Source organism: Musca autumnalis, unplaced genomic scaffold, assembly GCF_047663935.1.
Source record: "Musca autumnalis isolate F117 unplaced genomic scaffold, ASM4766393v1 scaffold_3, whole genome shotgun sequence".
NCBI classification, from domain to species: Eukaryota; Metazoa; Arthropoda; class Insecta; order Diptera; family Muscidae; genus Musca; species Musca autumnalis.
In genome coordinates, this window is record NW_027411866.1 from 219398949 (window position 1) to 219418982 (window position 20034).

The 20034-nt window shown below is 34.9% G+C and overlaps 1 protein-coding gene across 1 annotated transcript; it reads left to right on the forward strand.

The window, feature by feature from the left end:
• The first annotated feature begins 2348 nt into the window (after positions 1-2348).
• On the forward strand, positions 2349-3315 carry LOC141397129 (farnesol dehydrogenase-like). Its single transcript, XM_073973055.1, has 2 exons — positions 2349-2955; positions 3077-3315. Exons 1-2 carry the CDS (start codon positions 2716-2718, stop codon positions 3251-3253), a joined length of 417 nt encoding a protein of 138 aa, XP_073829156.1. The 5' UTR covers positions 2349-2715; the 3' UTR covers positions 3254-3315.
• The last annotated feature ends 16719 nt before the right edge of the window (positions 3316-20034 follow it).

The following is a 20034-nucleotide window of genomic DNA, read 5'->3' on the forward strand; positions in this document are numbered from 1 at the left end:
TTTACCGTTTTTGAGATATAGAAGTTCAAATTGAGACAATGCACTGACTGTATCGCCTCCTTATAAAACAATATCATGCTCAGTGCGCTTTAACCAGCTTTTGATGAAAACCGCTTACACATGGGAAGATTTCGCGGATTCTGAAACAGCAATGTTCATTGATAAAAAAAAAAAATAAAGAAAACAAAAAAAAATCGCCGGAGGGATTTTTAAATAAATCGCGGTCAAAATTCACAATTTTAGGGTTTTTTTAGGTTTTTGCTTGGAAACCGCGAGTCCTATGTAAAAGGGCCTAAAGAAAATGTTGAAGCTGTGAAAATTCTCTACAAGACTGGATGACACATTTTTTCCTAGGTTGTACCATTTTCAAGATATATAAGTTTTATTTGGGAAATTGCAGTAATGACATTGTTTTATAAGGGAGGCGATACAGTCAGTGCATTGTATCAATTTGAACTTCCATATCTTAAAAACGGTAAAATATACGAAAATATCATAAAGGCCGATCTTGTGGAGAATTTTCTCTGCTACAACATTTGCTTTAGTGCCATTTACATAGAACTCGCGGTTTCCAAGCAAAATCGTGAAAACCTAAAGAACCCCTAAAAATGTGAAATCGCGATTTATTTTAAAATCCCTCCGGCGATTTTTTGTTTCATGATCTTTCTCATCTATGAGCATTGTAGTTTCAGAATCAGCAAAAACTTCCGAGGTGTAAGCACCTTCCATTTAAAATTAGTTAAGGCTCACCGTGTACATTATTGACATTTTTACTAAATCGTCGTTGAAAAATGTACTGAAAACAACGGCATAGAGGCATTTTACAACAATGACATGTTCTGAAGAGTTGTGTATTACATTCCAGCAAATATTTTTCCAAAGGAAATTATTCAGAAAAAAATAACGGTTTTGGAGATACGGTGCGAAATGTATAAAAAATGTGGAATTTTTGCATATATAAATGTAGTTTTTCGAGTTCATTATTTCTCTAAATATTTTATTCTTGTCCTTATCTACAAATTTGCTTCAGAGGTCAGAAGAAGATTCGCATTGGTTTCAGAGATATAGCCCCGAATTTCTTTAAAAACTCAATATTTAACCATGTTGAGATGGGGCCATAAAATCCGAGCTGGATCTGACACAACAAAACCCAATTAGGATTTCTTCTCGTTTGGGTCTATACTTTCAAAAAATCCTCAGTTCGAAATGTTTGCACAAGACGACCTTAAAAATGTTGCACAGTGTTATGATGTACAACGTATGGACCACATCGGTCACTCCCTTCAAGAGTTTTCGTGCGCACAATTTTTCCGAACATTTTTGAACTTTTGAGGGGGAGGTACCAGAAGGTGTGGACCGAAATGGCTTTTCTTTGAACTTAAACTAAGATTAAACAATGTATTTCGAAGGTCAAATTTTGGAGCAAATCGGCAGATCCGTTCGAGAATTATCTTGCGCTCCAACCACTGCACACGCTGTCATTGGGGTTTTTCGCAACTTTCAGGCTATTTTCTCAGGAACTGTGGACTTGCCCCTGATGAATACAGGTTGTTACAATAAAAATCAAAGCGATCGAGAGCAGCTTCTAAACTGAACTTTTCCGAAATTTTGTGTGGGAGGTAGCCGAAGGAGTGGACCGATTGAGTCCATATTGAAACCTTATATAAGTCTGGCAGAAGTTTCACGATGTGCAAAATATGGGCCAAAGCGGTTAAGCCCTTCAAGAGTTATAGTGCGCACAAAATGTCCGAACATTTTCGAACTTTTGTGGGGAAGTAACCTGAAGGGATGGACCGATATCGTCCATCTTGGAACTTAAGCTAAGTTTGGACAAAATTTTACGATGTCCAAATTTTGGCCAAAATTTGGACTGAATCGCTTAATCCGTTCGAGAGTTATCGTGCGCTCCAGCCAGCAGGACAGACAGACAGACGGACATGGCTAGATCGACTCCAAATTGTCTGAAACACATTTCGCCCAAACATTCTTGGGGTCTAAAACCATTATTTCGATGAGGCACATTTTCATCGTATCAAAGTGTATATACCCTCTTTAGCCTTAAGGCTGAGGGTATACAAATTAAATCTAACTTTGCCTTTTACCAAAGTCCAAATGACGCATTTGAATAGAAAAGTGAAGAAAAACTAAGATTTTCCATTGTCTCGAAAAGGTGGCACTTCACCCCTCTCTGCCATCACCAACAACCAGTGTAAAGCTATACCAGTTCTATAGCAACACGTACTTGAAATGAAAATTGATATATTTCAATGCGGTTTAAGTGATGCGTCTACAGCATTCAACTCGTTCATAGACTTGAATTTTTTGCTTGTTACCCAGATTGACTTAGCCAGCCAACCAACCAAAAACACACACGGTTTGCCTGCAGTCACTTAATAAAAACTTAAATTCACTTTAAAACCATAAAACAGTTTACAACGTACTTTTGCTTTGAAAACACGCACCGGTTTAGTTCACAACATAACCGACATCAGCCACCGTGCCGAAACCCCTCCCAACAGCATTGTAGCAATCCCTTAGGTCACCTGGATCAAATAGAGCGCGCCACACACAAAGTCAATTGCCGTCACATATAACGGGTGCAAAGTGTGCAGCAACGTTACAGCAGGATGGAACAATTAAAATCGAAAATAGCCGTGGTCACTGGTGCCAGTTCGGGTATTGGTGCTGCCTTGGTAAAAGATCAAGACCAATGTTATGGGTATTGTCAATTGTACCCGAAATGCATTCGCCGCAATGCAAGAGGCAGCCGGAACGGAGGACCAGCCGCGTGGTCACATTATTTTAATCAACAGCATTTTGGGCCATAATGTACCAGTGATTCCCGGTCATGTTCCATCGTTAAACATTTATCCTGCAACCAAATATGCACTAACGGCTATAAATGAAATTTATCGTCAAGAGTTTCGTGCTTTGGGAACACGTATCAAAGTTACGGTAATGACTTTTCATAACTCTTTTTGCAATTTTGGGGGGTTTCTTTTTAGGAAGGCATTACATACACATACACAGTTACTTGCCGTCGGACTTACACTAATGTTATTTCTTTGTATTGCAGAGCATTAGTCCTGGTCTAGTGGATACCGAATTAATAACGGAAGAGCAAAAGAAGATTTGCCATGGCATTATTCTACAGCCGGAAGATGTGTCAAGAGCGGTTATGTTTGCCCTGACCTCACCACCACACGTTAATATTTATGAATTGATTATAAAACCTGCGGGTGATATGATTTGAGATGGGATTTAAGTTTAATTTTAAGTTTAAAATAAATTGATGACGGTAATCATGTGTGGATATATCATTTGTCAAACCCATAAATTCGATTTTCTTTAAATTATAAAAATAGAAAAAAAAATAAAAAAAATCAGACCATCGATGGTCTTTGAAAAAATTATTCTTTAAAAATCCACGTTTGATGGTCTGATGGTCTTTGAAAAAATTATTCTTTAAAAATCCACGTTTGATGGTCTGATGGTCTTTGAAAAAATTATTCTTTAAAAATCCACGTTTGATGGTCTGATGGTCTTTGAAAAAATTATTCTTTAAAAATCCACGTTTGATGGTCTGATGGTCTTTGAAAAAATTATTCTTTAAAAATCCACGTTTGATGGTCTGATGGTCTTTGAAAAAATTATTCTTAAAAAATCCACGTTTGATGGTCTGATGGTCTTTGAAAAAATTATTCTTAAAAAATCCACGTTTGATGGTCTGATGGTCTTTGAAAAAATTATTCTTAAAAAATCCACGTTTGATGGTCTGATGGTCTTTGAAAAAATTATTCTTAAAAAATCCACGTTTGATGGTCTGATGGTCTTTGAAAAAATTATTCTTAAAAAATCCACGTTTGATGGTCTGATGGTCTTTGAAAAAATTATTCTTAAAAAATCCACGTTTGATGGTCTGATGGTCTTTGAAAAAATTATTCTTAAAAAATCCACGTTTGATGGTCTGATGGTCTTTGAAAAAATTATTCTTAAAAAATCCACGTTTGATGGTCTGATGGTCTTTGAAAAAATTATTCTTAAAAAATCCACGTTTGATGGTCTGATGGTCTTTGAAAAAATTATTCTTAAAAAATCCACGTTTGATGGTCTGATGGTCTTTGAAAAAATTATTCTTAAAAAATCCACGTTTGATGGTCTGATGGTCTTTGAAAAAATTATTCTTAAAAAATCCACGTTTGATGGTCTGATGGTCTTTGAAAAAATTATTCTTAAAAAATCCACGTTTGATGGTCTTTGAAAAAAATTTTCTTAAAAAATCCACGTTTGATGGTCTTTGAAAAAATTATTCTTAAAAAATCCACGTTTGATGGTCTGATGGTCTTTGAAAAAATTATTCTTAAAAATCCACGTTTGATGGTCTGATGGTCTTTGAAAAAATTATTCTTAAAAAATCCACGTTTGATGGTCTGATGGTCTTTGAAAAAATTATTCTTAAAAAATCCACGTTTGATGGTCTGATGGTCTTTGAAAAAATTATTCTTAAAAAATCCACGTTTGATGGTCTGATGGTCTTTGAAAAAATTATTCTTAAAAAATCCACGTTTGATGGTCTGATGGTCTTAGAAAAAATTATTCTTAAAAAATCCACGTTTGATGGTCTGATGGTCTTTGAAAAAATTATTCTTAAAAAATCCACGTTTGATGGTCTTTGAAAAAATTTTTCTTAAAAAATCCACGTTTGATGGTCTTTGAAAAAATTATTCTTAAAAAATCCACGTTTGATGGTCTGATGGTCTTTGAAAAAATTATTCTTAAAAAATCCACGTTTGATGGTCTTTGAAAAAATTTTTCTTAAAAAATCCACGTTTGATGGTCTTTGAAAAAATTATTCTTAAAAAATCCACGTTTGATGGTCTGATGGTCTTTGAAAAAATTATTCTTAAAAAATCCACGTTTGATGGTCTGATGGTTCTTTAAAAAAAAATATTCTTTAAAAATCCACGTTTGTTGGTCTGATGGTCCTTGAAAAAAATATTCTTTAAAAATCCACGTTTGTTGGTCTGATGGTCCTTGAAAAAAATATTCTTTAAAAATCCACGTTTGTTGGTCTGATGGTCCTTGAAAAAATATTCTTTAAAAATCCACGTTTGTTGGTCTGATGGTCCTTGAAAAAAATATTCTTTAAAAATCCACGTTTGTTGGTCTGATGGTCCTTGAAAAAAATATTCTTTAAAAATCCACGTTTGTTGGTCTGATGGTCCTTGAAAAAAATATTCTTTAAAAATCCACGTTTGTTGGTCTGATGGTCCTTGAAAAAAATATTCTTTAAAAATCCACGTTTGTTGGTCTGATGGTCCTTGAAAAAAATATTCTTTAAAAATCCACGTTTGTTGGTCTGATGGTCCTTGAAAAAATATTCTTTAAAAATCCACGTTTGTTGGTCTGATGGTCCTTGAAAAAAATATTCTTTAAAAATCCACGTTTGTTGGTCTGATGGTCCTTGAAAAAAATATTCTTTAAAAATCCACGTTTGTTGGTCTGATGGTCCTTGAAAAAAATATTCTTTAAAAATCCACGTTTGTTGGTCTGATGGTCCTTGAAAAAAATATTCTTTAAAAATCCACGTTTGTTGGTCTGATGGTCCTTGAAAAAAATATTCTTTAAAAATCCACGTTTGTTGGTCTGATGGTCCTTGAAAAAAATATTCTTTAAAAATCCACGTTTGATGGTCTGATGGTCTTTGAAAAAAATATTCTTTAAAAATCCACGTTTATTGGTCTGATGGTCCTTGAAAAAAATATTCTTTAAAAATCCACGTTTATTGGTCTGATGGTCCTTGAAAAAAATATTCTTTAAAAATCCACGTTTATTGGTCTGATGGTCCTTGAAAAAAATATTCTTTAAAAATCCACGTTTGTTGGTCTGATGGTCCTTGAAAAAATATTCTTTAAAAATCCACGTTTGATGGTCTGATGGTCTTTAAAAAAATTATTCTTTAAAAATCCACGTTTGATGGTCTGATGGTCTTTGAAAAAATTATTCTTTAAAAATCCACGTTTGATGGTCTGATGGTCTTTGAAAAAATTATTCTTTAAAAATCCACGTTTGATGGTCTGATGGTCTTTGAAAAAATTATTCTTTAAAAATCCACTTTTGATGGTCTGATGGTCTTTGAAAAAATTATTCTTTAAAAATCCACGTTTGATGGTCTGATGGTCTTTGAAAAAATTATTCTTTAAAAATCCACGTTTGATGGTCTGATGGTCTTTGAAAAAATTATTCTTTAAAAATCCACGTTTGATGGTCTGATGGTCTTTGAAAAAATCCACGTTTGATGGTCTGATGGTCTTTGAAAAAATTATTCTTTAAAAATCCACGTTTGATGGTCTGATGGTCTTTGAAAAAATCCACGTTTGATGGTCTGATGGTCTTTGAAAAAATTATTCTTTAAAAATCCACGTTTGATGGTCTGATGGTCTTTGAAAAAATCCACGTTTGATGGTCTGATGGTCTTTGAAAAAATTATTCTTTAAAAATCCACGTTTGATGGTCTGATGGTCTTTGAAAAAATTATTCTTTAAAAATCCACGTTTGATGGTCTGATGGTCTTTGAAAAAATTATTCTTTAAAAATCCACGTTTGATGGTCTGATGGTCTTTGAAAAAATTATTCTTTAAAAATCCACGTTTGATGGTCTGATGGTCTTTGAAAAAATTATTCTTTAAAAATCCACGTTTGATGGTCTGATGGTCTTTGAAAAAATTATTCTTTAAAAATCCACGTTTGATGGTCTGATGGTCTTTGAAAAAATTATTCTTTAAAAATCCACGTTTGATGGTCTGATGGTCTTTGAAAAAATTATTCTTTAAAAATCCACGTTTGATGGTCTGATGGTCTTTGAAAAAATTATTCTTTAAAAATCCACGTTTGATGGTCTGATGGTCTTTGAAAAAATTATTCTTTAAAAATCCACGTTTGATGGTCTGATGGTCTTTGAAAAAATTATTCTTTAAAAATCCACGTTTGATGGTCTGATGGTCTTTGAAAAAATTATTCTTTAAAAATCCACGTTTGATGGTCTGATGGTCTTTGAAAAAATTATTCTTTAAAAATCCACGTTTGATGGTCTGATGGTCTTTGAAAAAATTATTCTTTAAAAATCCACGTTTGATGGTCTGATGGTCTTTGAAAAAATTATTCTTTAAAAATCCACGTTTGATGGTCTGATGGTCTTTGAAAAAATTATTCTTTAAAAATCCACGTTTGATGGTCTGATGGTCTTTGAAAAAATTATTCTTTAAAAATCCACGTTTGATGGTCTGATGGTCTTTGAAAAAATTATTCTTTAAAAATCCACGTTTGATGGTCTGATGGTCTTTGAAAAAATTATTCTTTAAAAATCCACGTTTGATGGTCTGATGGTCTTTGAAAAAATTATTCTTTAAAAATCCACGTTTGATGGTCTGATGGTCTTTGAAAAAATTATTCTTTAAAAATCCACGTTTGACGGTCTGATGGTCTTTGTAAAAATTATTCTTTAAAAATCCACGTTTGATGGTCTGATGGTCTTTGAAAAAATTATTCTTTAAAAATCCACGTTTGATGGTCTGATGGTCTTTGAAAAAATTATTCTTTAAAAATCCACGTTTGATGGTCTGATGGTCTTTGAAAAAATTATTCTTTAAAAATCCACGTTTGATGGTCTGATGGTCTTTGAAAAAATTATTCTTTAAAAATCCACGTTTGATGGTCTGATGGTCTTTGAAAAAATTATTCTTTAAAAATCCACGTTTGATGGTCTGATGGTCTTTGAAAAAATTATTCTTTAAAAATCCACGTTTGACGGTCTGATGGTCTTTGTAAAAATTATTCTTTAAAAATCCACGTTTGATGGTCTGATGGTCTTTGAAAAAATTATTCTTTAAAAATCCACGTTTGATGGTCTGATGGTCTTTGAAAAAATTATTCTTTAAAAATCCACGTTTGATGGTCTGATGGTCTTTGAAAAAATTATTCTTTAAAAATCCACGTTTGATGGTCTTTGAAAAAATTATTCTTTAAAAATCCACGTTTGATGGTCTTTGAAAAAATTATTCTTTAAAAATCCACGTTTGATGGTCTGATGGTCTTTGAAAAAATTATTCTTTAAAAATCCACGTTTGATGGTCTGATGGTCTTTGAAAAAATTATTCTTTAAAAATCCACGTTTGATGGTCTGATGGTCTTTGAAAAAATTATTCTTTAAAAATCCACGTTTGATGGTCTGATGGTCTTTGAAAAAATTATTCTTTAAAAATCCACGTTTGACGGTCTGATGGTCTTTGAAAAAATTATTCTTTAAAAATCCACGTTTGACGGTCTGATGGTCTTTGAAAAAATTATTCTTTAAAAATCCACGTTTGATGGTCTGATGGTCTTTGAAAAAATTATTCTTTAAAAATCCACGTCACGTTTGATGGTCTGATGGTCTTTGAAAAAATTATTCTTTAAAAATCCACGTCACGTTTGATGGTCTGATGGTCTTTGAAAAAATTATTCTTTAAAAATCCACGTTTGATGGTCTGATGGTCTTTGAAAAAATTATTCTTTAAAAATCCACGTTTGACGGTCTGATGGTCTTTGTAAAAATTATTCTTTAAAAATCCACGTTTGATGGTCTGATGGTCTTTGAAAAAATTATTCTTTAAAAATCCACGTTTGATGGTCGGATGGTCTTTGAAAAAATTATTCTTAAACAAGTAAGCAAAGGCTATAGTCGGACAGGGCCGACCATGCAATACCCTACACCACCACCCTGCGAATTAGCTTTTAGCAAATCAAAATTCCTTTAGGACAAATATTATTGAAAGAAATAACTTTGTGGAGTCTGCCACCAATTGTTCCACAAACATCCCAGAAGGGACAGGGAGTGCACCACGATTCATATTACATCAATCATATGGGGCCAACAGTTTATCGCCGAGTCCGAAAAGCGTGTCTTAAGACATCACATGTAGAGAAGTTTTACATGCCTGAAATACTCAAAAAATGTCGCCAACTTTACTGACGGATATTTTGCCACCACGGTGGCCAATAAATAATTTTACCATGGAAATTTGAGGAAGTTGATATAGCTCCACTCTGTGGCATAATATTAAAAACGAAGATACGTAATGATTTTTTTGGCATTGATCATATTAAATGCATAGGACGTCTATTCTTTAAAAATCAGAAAATGTAAAATTTCCATGTTATGACATTTCTAATAGGGTGCCAACGTGGTGCAATGGTATCAAAAATTCAACGATGGCAAAAAATCTCTCAGTAAGTTTGGTGACATTTCCTGAGTAACTAAGTCATGAAAAACTTCTCTACAAGTGGTGTTTTAGGACACGCCTTGCGGACTCGGCGATAAACAGTAGGTCCCATATCATCAGACAGCGTAATCCTATGCAAATGCATATATGGTTGGGAATGTCGTAGAGGTAATGTGATTAGACAAAAAATCGTTTTATAATAAAATAATAATAGTCTGGACCTATTTTTTGCATATTTTGTCATATTCCCATTAAAATGAACATATGCAAAAACATATGCAAGGATTTGTGGCCCAAATATCCCACAAATTGGCTGAAATTTTGTATTAAATCTCCGTTGGGGGTATAAAACTTTCGACCTGAAATTTATCGGTATAGGTCCAAGTCTTCATATAGCTCCCATAGAACAGTACCTCCCGATATGTGGTATTTTGAAGACTGTGGCCTCAATATCCCACTGAAATGACTGACATTTTGTATTAAGCCTTCGTTGGGGGTATAAAACTTTCCGTTTGAAATTTGTCGTTATAGGTCCGCGTCAACATATAGCTCACATTGAAAGATACCTCTCGATTTTCGGCATTTTGAAGGGTGTGGTCCAATATCCCACTCAAATGGCTGACATGTTCTATTAATTGTTCGTTGCGGATACACAACTTTCAACCTGAAATTTGCGGTTTTTCTGTATTTTGTAGGTTATGGTCTCAATATCCCTCCGAAATGGCTGGAATTTGGTATTAAGTCTTCCTTGGGGGTATAAGATTTTCCACTTGAAATTTGTCGGTATAGATCTAAATCTTAATATAGCTCCCATATAACGATATCACCCCATTTTCGATATTTTGAAGGTTGTGGCTGTGGTTACAGATTTCCCTATTTTATTGATTTGTCTTAGGAGAATTTTAACAGAAAAAATGTGCACACAAACATTTTAGAAGATATTATTGAAATATTTATTGCATTCGAAAATTTGTAAAATACACGAATTTTTCTGTGATATATTTCAATTGCAATTTAATCAGAAGCCAAAAATATGCCCAGTCCCAAAATTTGACAAAAGTAGAGGTTTTATAAAATTCCGATGTCTACATATCACTGAGCTAATATTAATTGGGGTATACTCACTGATATGAGTGGAACAGTTATATATTATACATTTCTAATAAATGATCTTAAATTTGAAAATTGGCGTTCTTTAGTCCCTTCTGATACATTTTTTACTTTTGGACAATTGGACCAGTAATACGCTCCACGCAATAAAAAAAACTGGGAATTTCTCTGTCATGATAGAGACAATTTGTAGCATGGGAGGAAGATGTGGCCTTCTTCAGAAAACTCATTATATATTAGGCAGTAGGCCCGTTATCAAACACACATATTATTGAAATTTTCATCAGAGGAAAGGTCAGTAGTTATTTTTCCATATATAGACGACTTTGCCGGTGTACCTATGCCCTCCAGGAATTCAAATATCGACCAAAAATATTTTTTTTTACTTTTCGTACAAAAGTAATGGTCCATTGCACCAGCTAAACAATATCAGATCTTCATCCAAAATTTTAGACATCTTCTTCGACCTAAACCCTTACCTCGTGCAAAACTTCGTGACTATTGAGCTACATTTGCGACCTCTAGCGTGCTTATGATTACACTACATGCAAAAAACTGGGTATATTAGGCTGTAACACTGTTATCAGACCACGTAAACCGACATAATTGGTATCAATGGAAAGATCAAGAGTTGGCCTTCCAAATATTATTTACGTGGCCGGAATGTGTCTTCCAGGAATAAAGATATAACCGGTATATAAAAAATTTTCACAATTTTCACACAAAAGTTGTGGTCCATTTAACCCTCTAAACATCATCCGATCACCATCTCAAATTGCAAGCATTTTCTTTGTCATATACTGTTATCTCGTTCGAATTTTCGACGCGAGCGGGCTATTATTGCGACCAACAGAGCACCTACAAAATCCAATAAAAATTATGTTTTTGGTCCATTTCACCCGCTAAATATTTCACGATCATCACCAATTAAAATAGCGATCTATTCTGATGTGAAACCGACCTCCATACCAAGTTTCGTGACGTCAGTCCATAATTGCGGCCTGGAGTTTGATTACAATTTATAATGGACAGACGGACACACGGACGGACGGACGGACACACATCTCAAAATCGCTTTATCTCGCCGAGATATGAAGATTGGTATACCACATTGGGGGTCTCCGACGAATATTTCGCGGTGTTACATGAATTTTTACCAAAACAAACTTATAATACCCTTTCCACACAGTGGTGTAGGGTATAAAAATCCACGTTTGATGGTCGGATGGTCTTTGAAAAAATTATTCTTAAAAAATCCACGTTTGATGGTCGATGGTCTTTGCAAAAGTTATTCTTAAAAAATCCTCGTTTGATGGTCCGATGGTCTTTGAAAAAATTATTCTTAAAAAATCCACGTTTGTTGGTCTGTTGGTCCATGAAAAAAATAATCTTTAAAAATCCAAGTTTGTTGGCCTGATGGCCTTTGAAAAAATTATTCTTAAAAAATCTACGTTTGATGGTCCGATGGTCTTTGAAAAAATTATTCTTAAAAAATCCACGTTTGATGGCCTGATGGTCTTTGAAAAAATTATTCTTAAAACATCCACGTTTGATGGTCTGATGGTCTTTGAAAAAATCATTCTGAAAAAATGCACGCTTGATGGATGGTCTGATGGTCCTTGAAAAAAATTATTCTTTGCAAATCCAAATTAGTTGGTCTGATGGTCCTTAAAAAAAATAATTCTTTGAAAATCCAAGTCTGTTGGTCTGATGGTCCTTAAAAAATAATTCTTTGAAAATCCAAGTTTGTTGGTCTGATGGTCATTGAAAAAATATTCTTTAAAAATCCACGTTTGTTGGTCTGATGGTCCTTGAAAAAAATATTCTTTCAAAATCAACGTTTGCTGGTCTGATGGTCCTTGAAAAAAATATTCTTTAAAAATCCACGTTTGTTGGTCTGATGGTCCTTGAAAAAAATATTCTTTAAAAATCCACGTTTGTTGGTCTGATGGTCCTTGAAAAAAATATTTTTTAAAAATCCACGTTTGTTGGTCTGATGGTCCTTGAAAAAAATATTTTTTAAAAATCCACGTTTGTTGGTCTGATGGTCATTGAAAAAAAAAATATTCTTTAAAAATCCAAGTTTGTTGGTCTGATGGTCATTGAAAAAATATTCTTAAAAAATCCACTAAAAATCCACGTTTGTTGGTCTAATGGTCCTTGAAAAAAATATTCTTAAAAAATCCACTAAAAATCCACGTTTGTTGGTCTAATAGTCCTTGAAAAAACATTCTTTAAAAATCCAAGTTTGTTGGTCTGATGGTCCTTGAAAAAAATATTCTTTAAATATCCACGTTTGTTGGTCTGATAGCTAATAAAAAATTTTACTTTAAAAATGCAAGTTTGTTGGTCGGATGGTCCTTAAAAAAATATTCTTTAAAAATCCACGTTTGTTGGTCTGATGGTCCTTGAAAAAAATATTTTTTAAAAATCCACGTTTGCTGGTCTGATGGTCCTTGAAAAAAATATTCTTTAAAAATCCACGTTTGTTGGTCTGATGGTCCTTGAAAAAAATATTCTTTAACAATCCACGTTTGTTGGTCTGATGGTCCTTGAAAAAAATATTCTTTAAAAATCCACGTTTGTTGGTCTGATGGTCCTTGAAAAAAATATTCTTTAAAAATCCACGTTTGTTGGTCTGATGGTCCTTGAAAAAATATTCTTTAAAAATCCACGTTTGTTGGTCTGATGGTCCTTGAAAAAAATATTCTTTAAAAATCCACGTTTGCTGGTCTGATGGTCCTTGAAAAAAAATTCTTTAAAAATCCACGTTTGTTGGTCTGATGGTCCTTGAAAAAAATATTCTTTAAAAATCCACGTTTGTTGGTCTGATGGTCTTTGAAAAAAATATTCTTTAAAAATCCACGTTTGTTGGTCTGATGGTTCTTGAAAAAAAATTCTTTAAAAATCCACGTTTGTTGCTCTGATGGTCTTTGAAAAAAAAATTCTTTAAAAATCCACGTTTGTTGGTCTGATGGTCTTTGAAATATTCTTTAAAAAAGAAATATTCTTTAAAAATCCAGGTTTGTTGGTCTGATGGTACTTGAAAAAAATTCTTTAAAAATCCAGGTTTGTTGGTCTGATGGTACTTGAAAAAAATTCTTTAAAAATCCACGTTTGTTGGTCTGATGGTCCTGGAAAAAATATTCTTTAAAAATCCACGTTTGTTGGTCTGAAGGTCCTTAAACAAAATATTCTTAATAAATTCACGTTTGTTGGTCTGATAGCCCTTGAAAAAAAGTATTCTTTAAAAATCCACGTTTGTTGGTCTGATGGTCATTGAACTATCATTGTACAACTGTTAGAACATAAAATGGGTGGAATCTCGATCTGCATTTAAAAAGGTTGTTCTCCAAATAATTTTCATTTAAAATATTTTTCATTTAAAAGAATATTACAATATGTGTTATATTTTCCCCATATCATTTCTAAATTCCAATTAAATTTATTTAGATCCCCAATTGTAAATTATCATCCGTCTATATAAATTTGTGTATATTTGAAATGGATTACAAATTACTCGCCCTCCAGTCATTTATTTATTCTGTCAAATGTATGGTTTGTTATATATCATTTAACAAATTACTATATACTTCATTTAATTAAATTTCACATTTTTTGTGAATCAACACTAAAATAAAATAAATGGAAAAACATTAAGAAGACGGAGTTTAAAAAAAAACAAAAAGGAAATGCTTTATAATTTAAATTTATTTTTTATAATGTGGCTCTTACCATACTCACATCCATACCATATCCTCCATTATCCCTGGCCACATCACTCTCGTGGTGCTTTTGAACCGCACAATAACTTCATGAACGGACAAAGTAGGTGGTTTTAAGACAACCCCACTTATATAATGTTCCGCACAAAAAAAAAGAAACGAAAAAAGGCAACGACACGAATATACATTTATTTTAAAAGTCGAAATACACAAATCCAATGGTAAATCCTTTTCAAATCCTTTGCACTACATACGCATAATATTCTTTTAAAACATTCATGTTCACTGCTTTTCGGTTTTTATAATATGCTGTGTGATTGCGCCGCTGGTACCCACACAGTTAGACAACTAAATATTTACAAACCATGAATTCGATAGATTTTCAATTAAAAATTGCAACATGAAAATACATCAATACTATTGGGTTCATATACGCAGCTTTATTTGCTCAAGACTATAACACTGTAGTGAATACAATTAATACTTACTTAGCTGGCCCATTCCAGAACATTTGTTCCTTAAGCCAATCTAAGAAAAGATCTCCAATTCTCTCTGTTTGTTGTTTCGCGCTTTCTGGAATACCGCACGTTTTCATCTCTTCGTCCATTTGTTTGCTCCATCTAAGCGTACGTCTGCCAATTCTGCGTGCACCGCCATGTGGCACGTATTTATACGCTTTTTAGCAGGTTCATCATCGCTAATTTGTATGATATGGCCTAGCCACGCAATCGTTGCATCTCAATACGTTTATCTATACTGATGTCGTTGTATAGCAGATACAGCTTGTGGTTCCTACGACGTCGATATTCACCGTCAACGAAGATTGGTCCATAGATGTTTCAAAGAAATTTTCTCCCTAACAAACCAACCACTGCCTTGTCTGCTTGCAAACGTACCCAGGCTTCGGAGGCATTCTTCAGCACGGGTAGTGTGAGTGGTTTTTAAATCGTTATATTTGTTTGACGAGATGTGGATTTGTTCTTAAACTGCTTACTTAAGCCAAAGTAGCATCTGTTGGCCAATATAATTCTTCTTTATACCCTCAGCATTTATGCTAACGAGGGTATATACACTTTCATACGGGCAAAATGTGCCTCATCGAAATAATGGTTTTAGACCCCAAGTATGTTTGGACCAAATGTGTTTCAGACAATTTGGAGTCGATTGAGCAATGTCCGTCCGTCTGCCTGTCTGGCTGGCTGGAGCGCACGATAACTCTCGAACGGATGAACCGATTCGGTTCAAATTTTGGCTTTCGTAATATTTTGCCCAAACTTAGTTTAAGTTCGAAGATGGGCTATATCGGTCCACTCCTTCCGGTACCTCCCCCACAAAAGTTCGAAAATGTTCGGAAAATTTGTGCGCACGATAACTCTTGAAGGGAGTAACCGATTTGGTCCATACTTTGCCCATCGTAAAGTGTGCACCAGACTTAGATAATGTTTCAATATGGGCTCAATCGGCCCACTCCTTCGGGTACCTCCCACACAAAATTTGGGAAAAGTTCAGTTTAGGACCATCTCTCGAATCGCTCTGATTTTTGTTTTAGCAACTTGTATTCACCGCCCTCCATACGACGGTACAAGTTTCATTAGGGACATGTCCATACTTCCTGAGAATATAGCCTGAAAGGTGCAAAAACCCGTATGACACCGTGTGAGGCGGTTGGAGCGCAAAATAACTCTAGAACGGATCTGCCGATTCGGTCCAAAATTTGGCGTTAGCAACATTTTGTCCAAACATAGTTTACATTTGAAGATAAGTCTTCAGGTACCTCCCCCACAAAAATTCAAAAATGTTTGGAAAATTTGTTCATACGGTAACTCTTGAAGGGAGTGGCCGAATTGGTCCATACTTTACACATCCTAATATATCTACTAGATATAGATCAAGTTCAAATATGAACTATATTTGTCCACTCCATCCGGTACCTCCCACACAAAATTTCGGATAAGTTCACTTTAAGACCTACTCTCGAATCACTTTGATTTTTGTTGAAGCAACTTGCATTCGCTGTCCCAATTACGATCGTAAACGTTTTTTCAGGGGCAAGTCCATACTTCTTGAGTAAACATCCCGAAGGGTGTAAAAGCCCCCTATGGCACCATATGTAGTGGCTGGAAATCCACTTCCATAATGGTCAATGTAGATCCATTCCTTTTAGTATCTCCTCCGCAAAACTTTTGATCTCTAATCCTAATGAACATTTTTGTCGGTTCAAATTCCGAATATTTTTAAAACCCCCTAAATACATACGTTTATTGGGAAAAATTATTTCAATATATACAGGCTGAGGGTATATCTCTGTCGGCAAAGCCGACTGACACTTTTTTACTTGTTTTATTTCACAACTGATGTCGTTTGTTGTGTTTACGGCGGTGCCGAGGAAGACGAACTATTTTACGACCTCAAAATTATAGGAACCAACATCAACAGTTGGTCCGATCTCTATGGATGCATAGCGCGTGGCAATAGGGAGAAGACGTATGCCCCTATAGTTAGAGCTTACAGTCTTATCTCCTTTCTTGTGGACAGGGCACAGGATGCTCAGGTTTCAATCGTTGGGTACTCGTTCTTCCTGCCAGATGGTGCTAACTAGCTGATAAATACACCCTATCAGGGTGTCGCCCCCTGTTTTGAAAACCTCGGCCGGTTTATGGATGTCTTTACCTCATCTTGGCCGGGCGGTATACATTCAATACCATCTTCTGGGATTAGATCAGTGGTATCTTCGCCTTCTTCGCTACTATCGGATACCAACAGATTAGAAAAATGTTCTTTCCATATACTGAACACACTGGTCTCTACAGGAGAGGAGCCCGTACCAAAGCCATCTGTTTGATGTTTCACTCTCTTGTAGAACTTTTGGACTTCATTCTGGTTCCTGTACATCTCAATTTTTTCACACTCCTGCCTTTCCATTTCTCTCCTCTTCCTGCGAAAAAGACGTTTCTCTTCTCTCCTTTTCTCCCGATACCACTCTCATGCGCTACGAGTTTCTATTGATTGTAGAGTAGCCGTATATGCCGCATTTTTCTCTTCGGTAGCAACAAGACACTCCTGGGCATGCCATGGATTCCTTGGTGGAGGTCTCCGATATCCAAATATGGATTTTGCGACTGTTTGCATGGAGTGGGCAATATTTTGCCATTGTGCTGATATGTTATCGGAACGAGGAGTGTTTTCATTAAACAATTGAGCTAGTTGAGTGGAATATGCTGTGGCTATCTGTTGTGTTTACATCATTCCGATGTCCAACCTTCGTGTTATATCTATTCGTGCTTTATTTTCAATGTTAGACGAGTACGTACCTTTGCTGCAACAAGGTAGTGGTTCGAGTCTATGTTTGCACTTCGGAACGATCGTACATCCAACACGCTCGATGAATGTTTTCCATCTATCACAACATCATCAATTTGATTACTTTTTTTTAACTTGATAAAGCCACGTGTTCTTATGAATATCGAGATGCTTAAATCTGGTCCTGCTAACTACCATGTTTTTTGCAGCTGCAAAGTCTATCAGCCTCATACCATTGTCAGATGTTTCACTGTGGAGACTGAATTTCCCGACTGTTGAGCAAAAGATATTCTCAATTCCAATTTTGGCATTAAAATCGCCTAGAATAATTTTATTGTCATGGACAGGGCAATGGTCATAAGTTTCTTCTAGGCGCTCGTAGGATATATCTTTGATCTGTTACTACTTAGTCCCAATTTACATTAGGCGAGTTTACTTGCGGCAATTGTCAGTTTGATTAAGAGAGGGGTGAGGAATATGGTAACCCTTTGCCTCTCAACACCCTCTCTCACCGACAAACTGACAATTGCCGCAAGTAAACTCACCTAATGTAAATTGGGACTAATATTCAGTGCGAGCATGAACGCAAATAAAGCTGATGTTGAAGAATTTTGTTTTTAGTCGAATTGTAGCGAGGCTTTCATTCACTGGGTTGAAGCTGGAGACCAGATGTTTCAACCACCGACCAACTACAAATCCGCAATCAAACTCATGCTTTGTGTCATGGCATCTATAATACTGTTGCTGTGACGCTTTCCCCAATACATCGTATGACAGTAACGTCGGCTTGTACTTTTCAAGTACATCTGCCAATGTGTAAACTGCACCTTCTCTATAAAGAGTGCGAATCATGGTCCTTAAAGGGGAGGTCAGTATCCACTTGATATGAAATTGGCACCAACAAAGCCGGTCAGGACCGTTCCTTGGTATCTTTCATCCCCTAAAACTATAGGCCAGAAATAAGAACAACCATCAATTACATGTAGCTACATGATTTTTTGGATCCAATAATATGTTTGCAAAATGAGTGTATTGCGGGAAAATCCACAATCCAGGATTTTCCCGCTCTATTAACTTTTTTTACAATAAAAAGGCGTTTCATTCAGTTTCTAATTGTATAATATTTTGTATTGTGAAAACATTCTTTTGTCAAACTGTACATATGGATTATATAAGTATAAAAGACAAAGTGTAAAGCATGACTGTATTTCATAATGATGTGTGGGGAAAAAGTGGATACTTTGGAATAACGGTTTCCAAAGTTATACAAGTGTCTGAATGTGAGCTGTGCTTCCCCTAGTCTAGTTGCGCATAAGTTCTATCTCACCAATTTCAAATCCCTTTAAAAGCGCTCACAATTTGATTTGGTGCGAGTGGTTTATTACAGTGATGAGGGTGTAGATGTTTCGGTTCCATTAAAAAAAACCTCCTACAACCTCCAACACCACCAATCTAAAGTCATCAGCAAGTCACTGGATGGAAAGCCTACCTATCGTTTGCAACCATTATAAGAAATTAATAATTATGTAACAACATCAGTTTTTGACTGGCAATTGGAAAGGGGATTTCAATTTAAATGGTTTTATAAAGACATGTGTAATATTTTATTGTTTGTGACCAATGTTTTTGGATGAAAACAGAGTACATATACGAGGGCTACTATATATGTTTCTGACCTATACAACAATACGAGTTTTCAGGCGCCATTTCACATTTCCATTAAAAAGTTTGACACTTTTTAGCATAAACGTACTCAGTACGGTTTGACGTATCACCATCTACTGCAGCTTGAAAAATCAAATTGCCAAAAATTTTATAGAGTTGTGTAGTACCGGAACGAACTAGTTCATTGGAACTATTCCGAGACTGGAACGATCGGAACGATATCCGACTCGTTCGTTTATATAGTTCCTTTCGTTCATCTCGTTCCTTTTGACCATCTCGTTCTATTTGTTCAACTCTTCACATACACACAAACACACGCATCGTCAATAACAAACAGAATAGAAAAGAACGTATGAAATTCTTTTCTATTCTGTTTCTATTTTTATTAAATGGTTTTATTTAGCTCACCCCGTTTGTTTTATTTATTATTTATTCTTGGGTCAAATTAGTAATTCAAATTTCACCCTCTTCCTGTCAACCGATTAATCTGAAATTTTGTTTACACTTTGGATTTTGGTGACAATACAATTATGTTTATTCATTATCATTATCAATTCAAGATGACCGCCGCTACAAAACGGTGGATAACGTAGGTTTTATCAATCCCATCAATATGGGTATCAAATGAAAGGGCTCAACAAGCAGAATACAATATACTATAAAAAATTGAAATCCAAGATGGCGGCAGCTACAAAATGGCGGATAACGTAGGTTTTATCAATCCCATCAACATGGGTATCTAATAAAAGGGCTTGACAAGAAGAATACAGTGCACTATACGACCTCAATATTTAAGATGGGCGCAGCCACTAAATGGCGTATAATTAAGATTTAAATTTAGAAATTGAATCTGTAATTTAGGTATCTGATTAATCCAGCCTGAATCCACCACCCAAGTCAAGATTTTTTATCGTGTTGAGGACTGTGTGGCGTTAGGGTGGCTAAAAATTATACGTCTTTAGCGGTACACCACC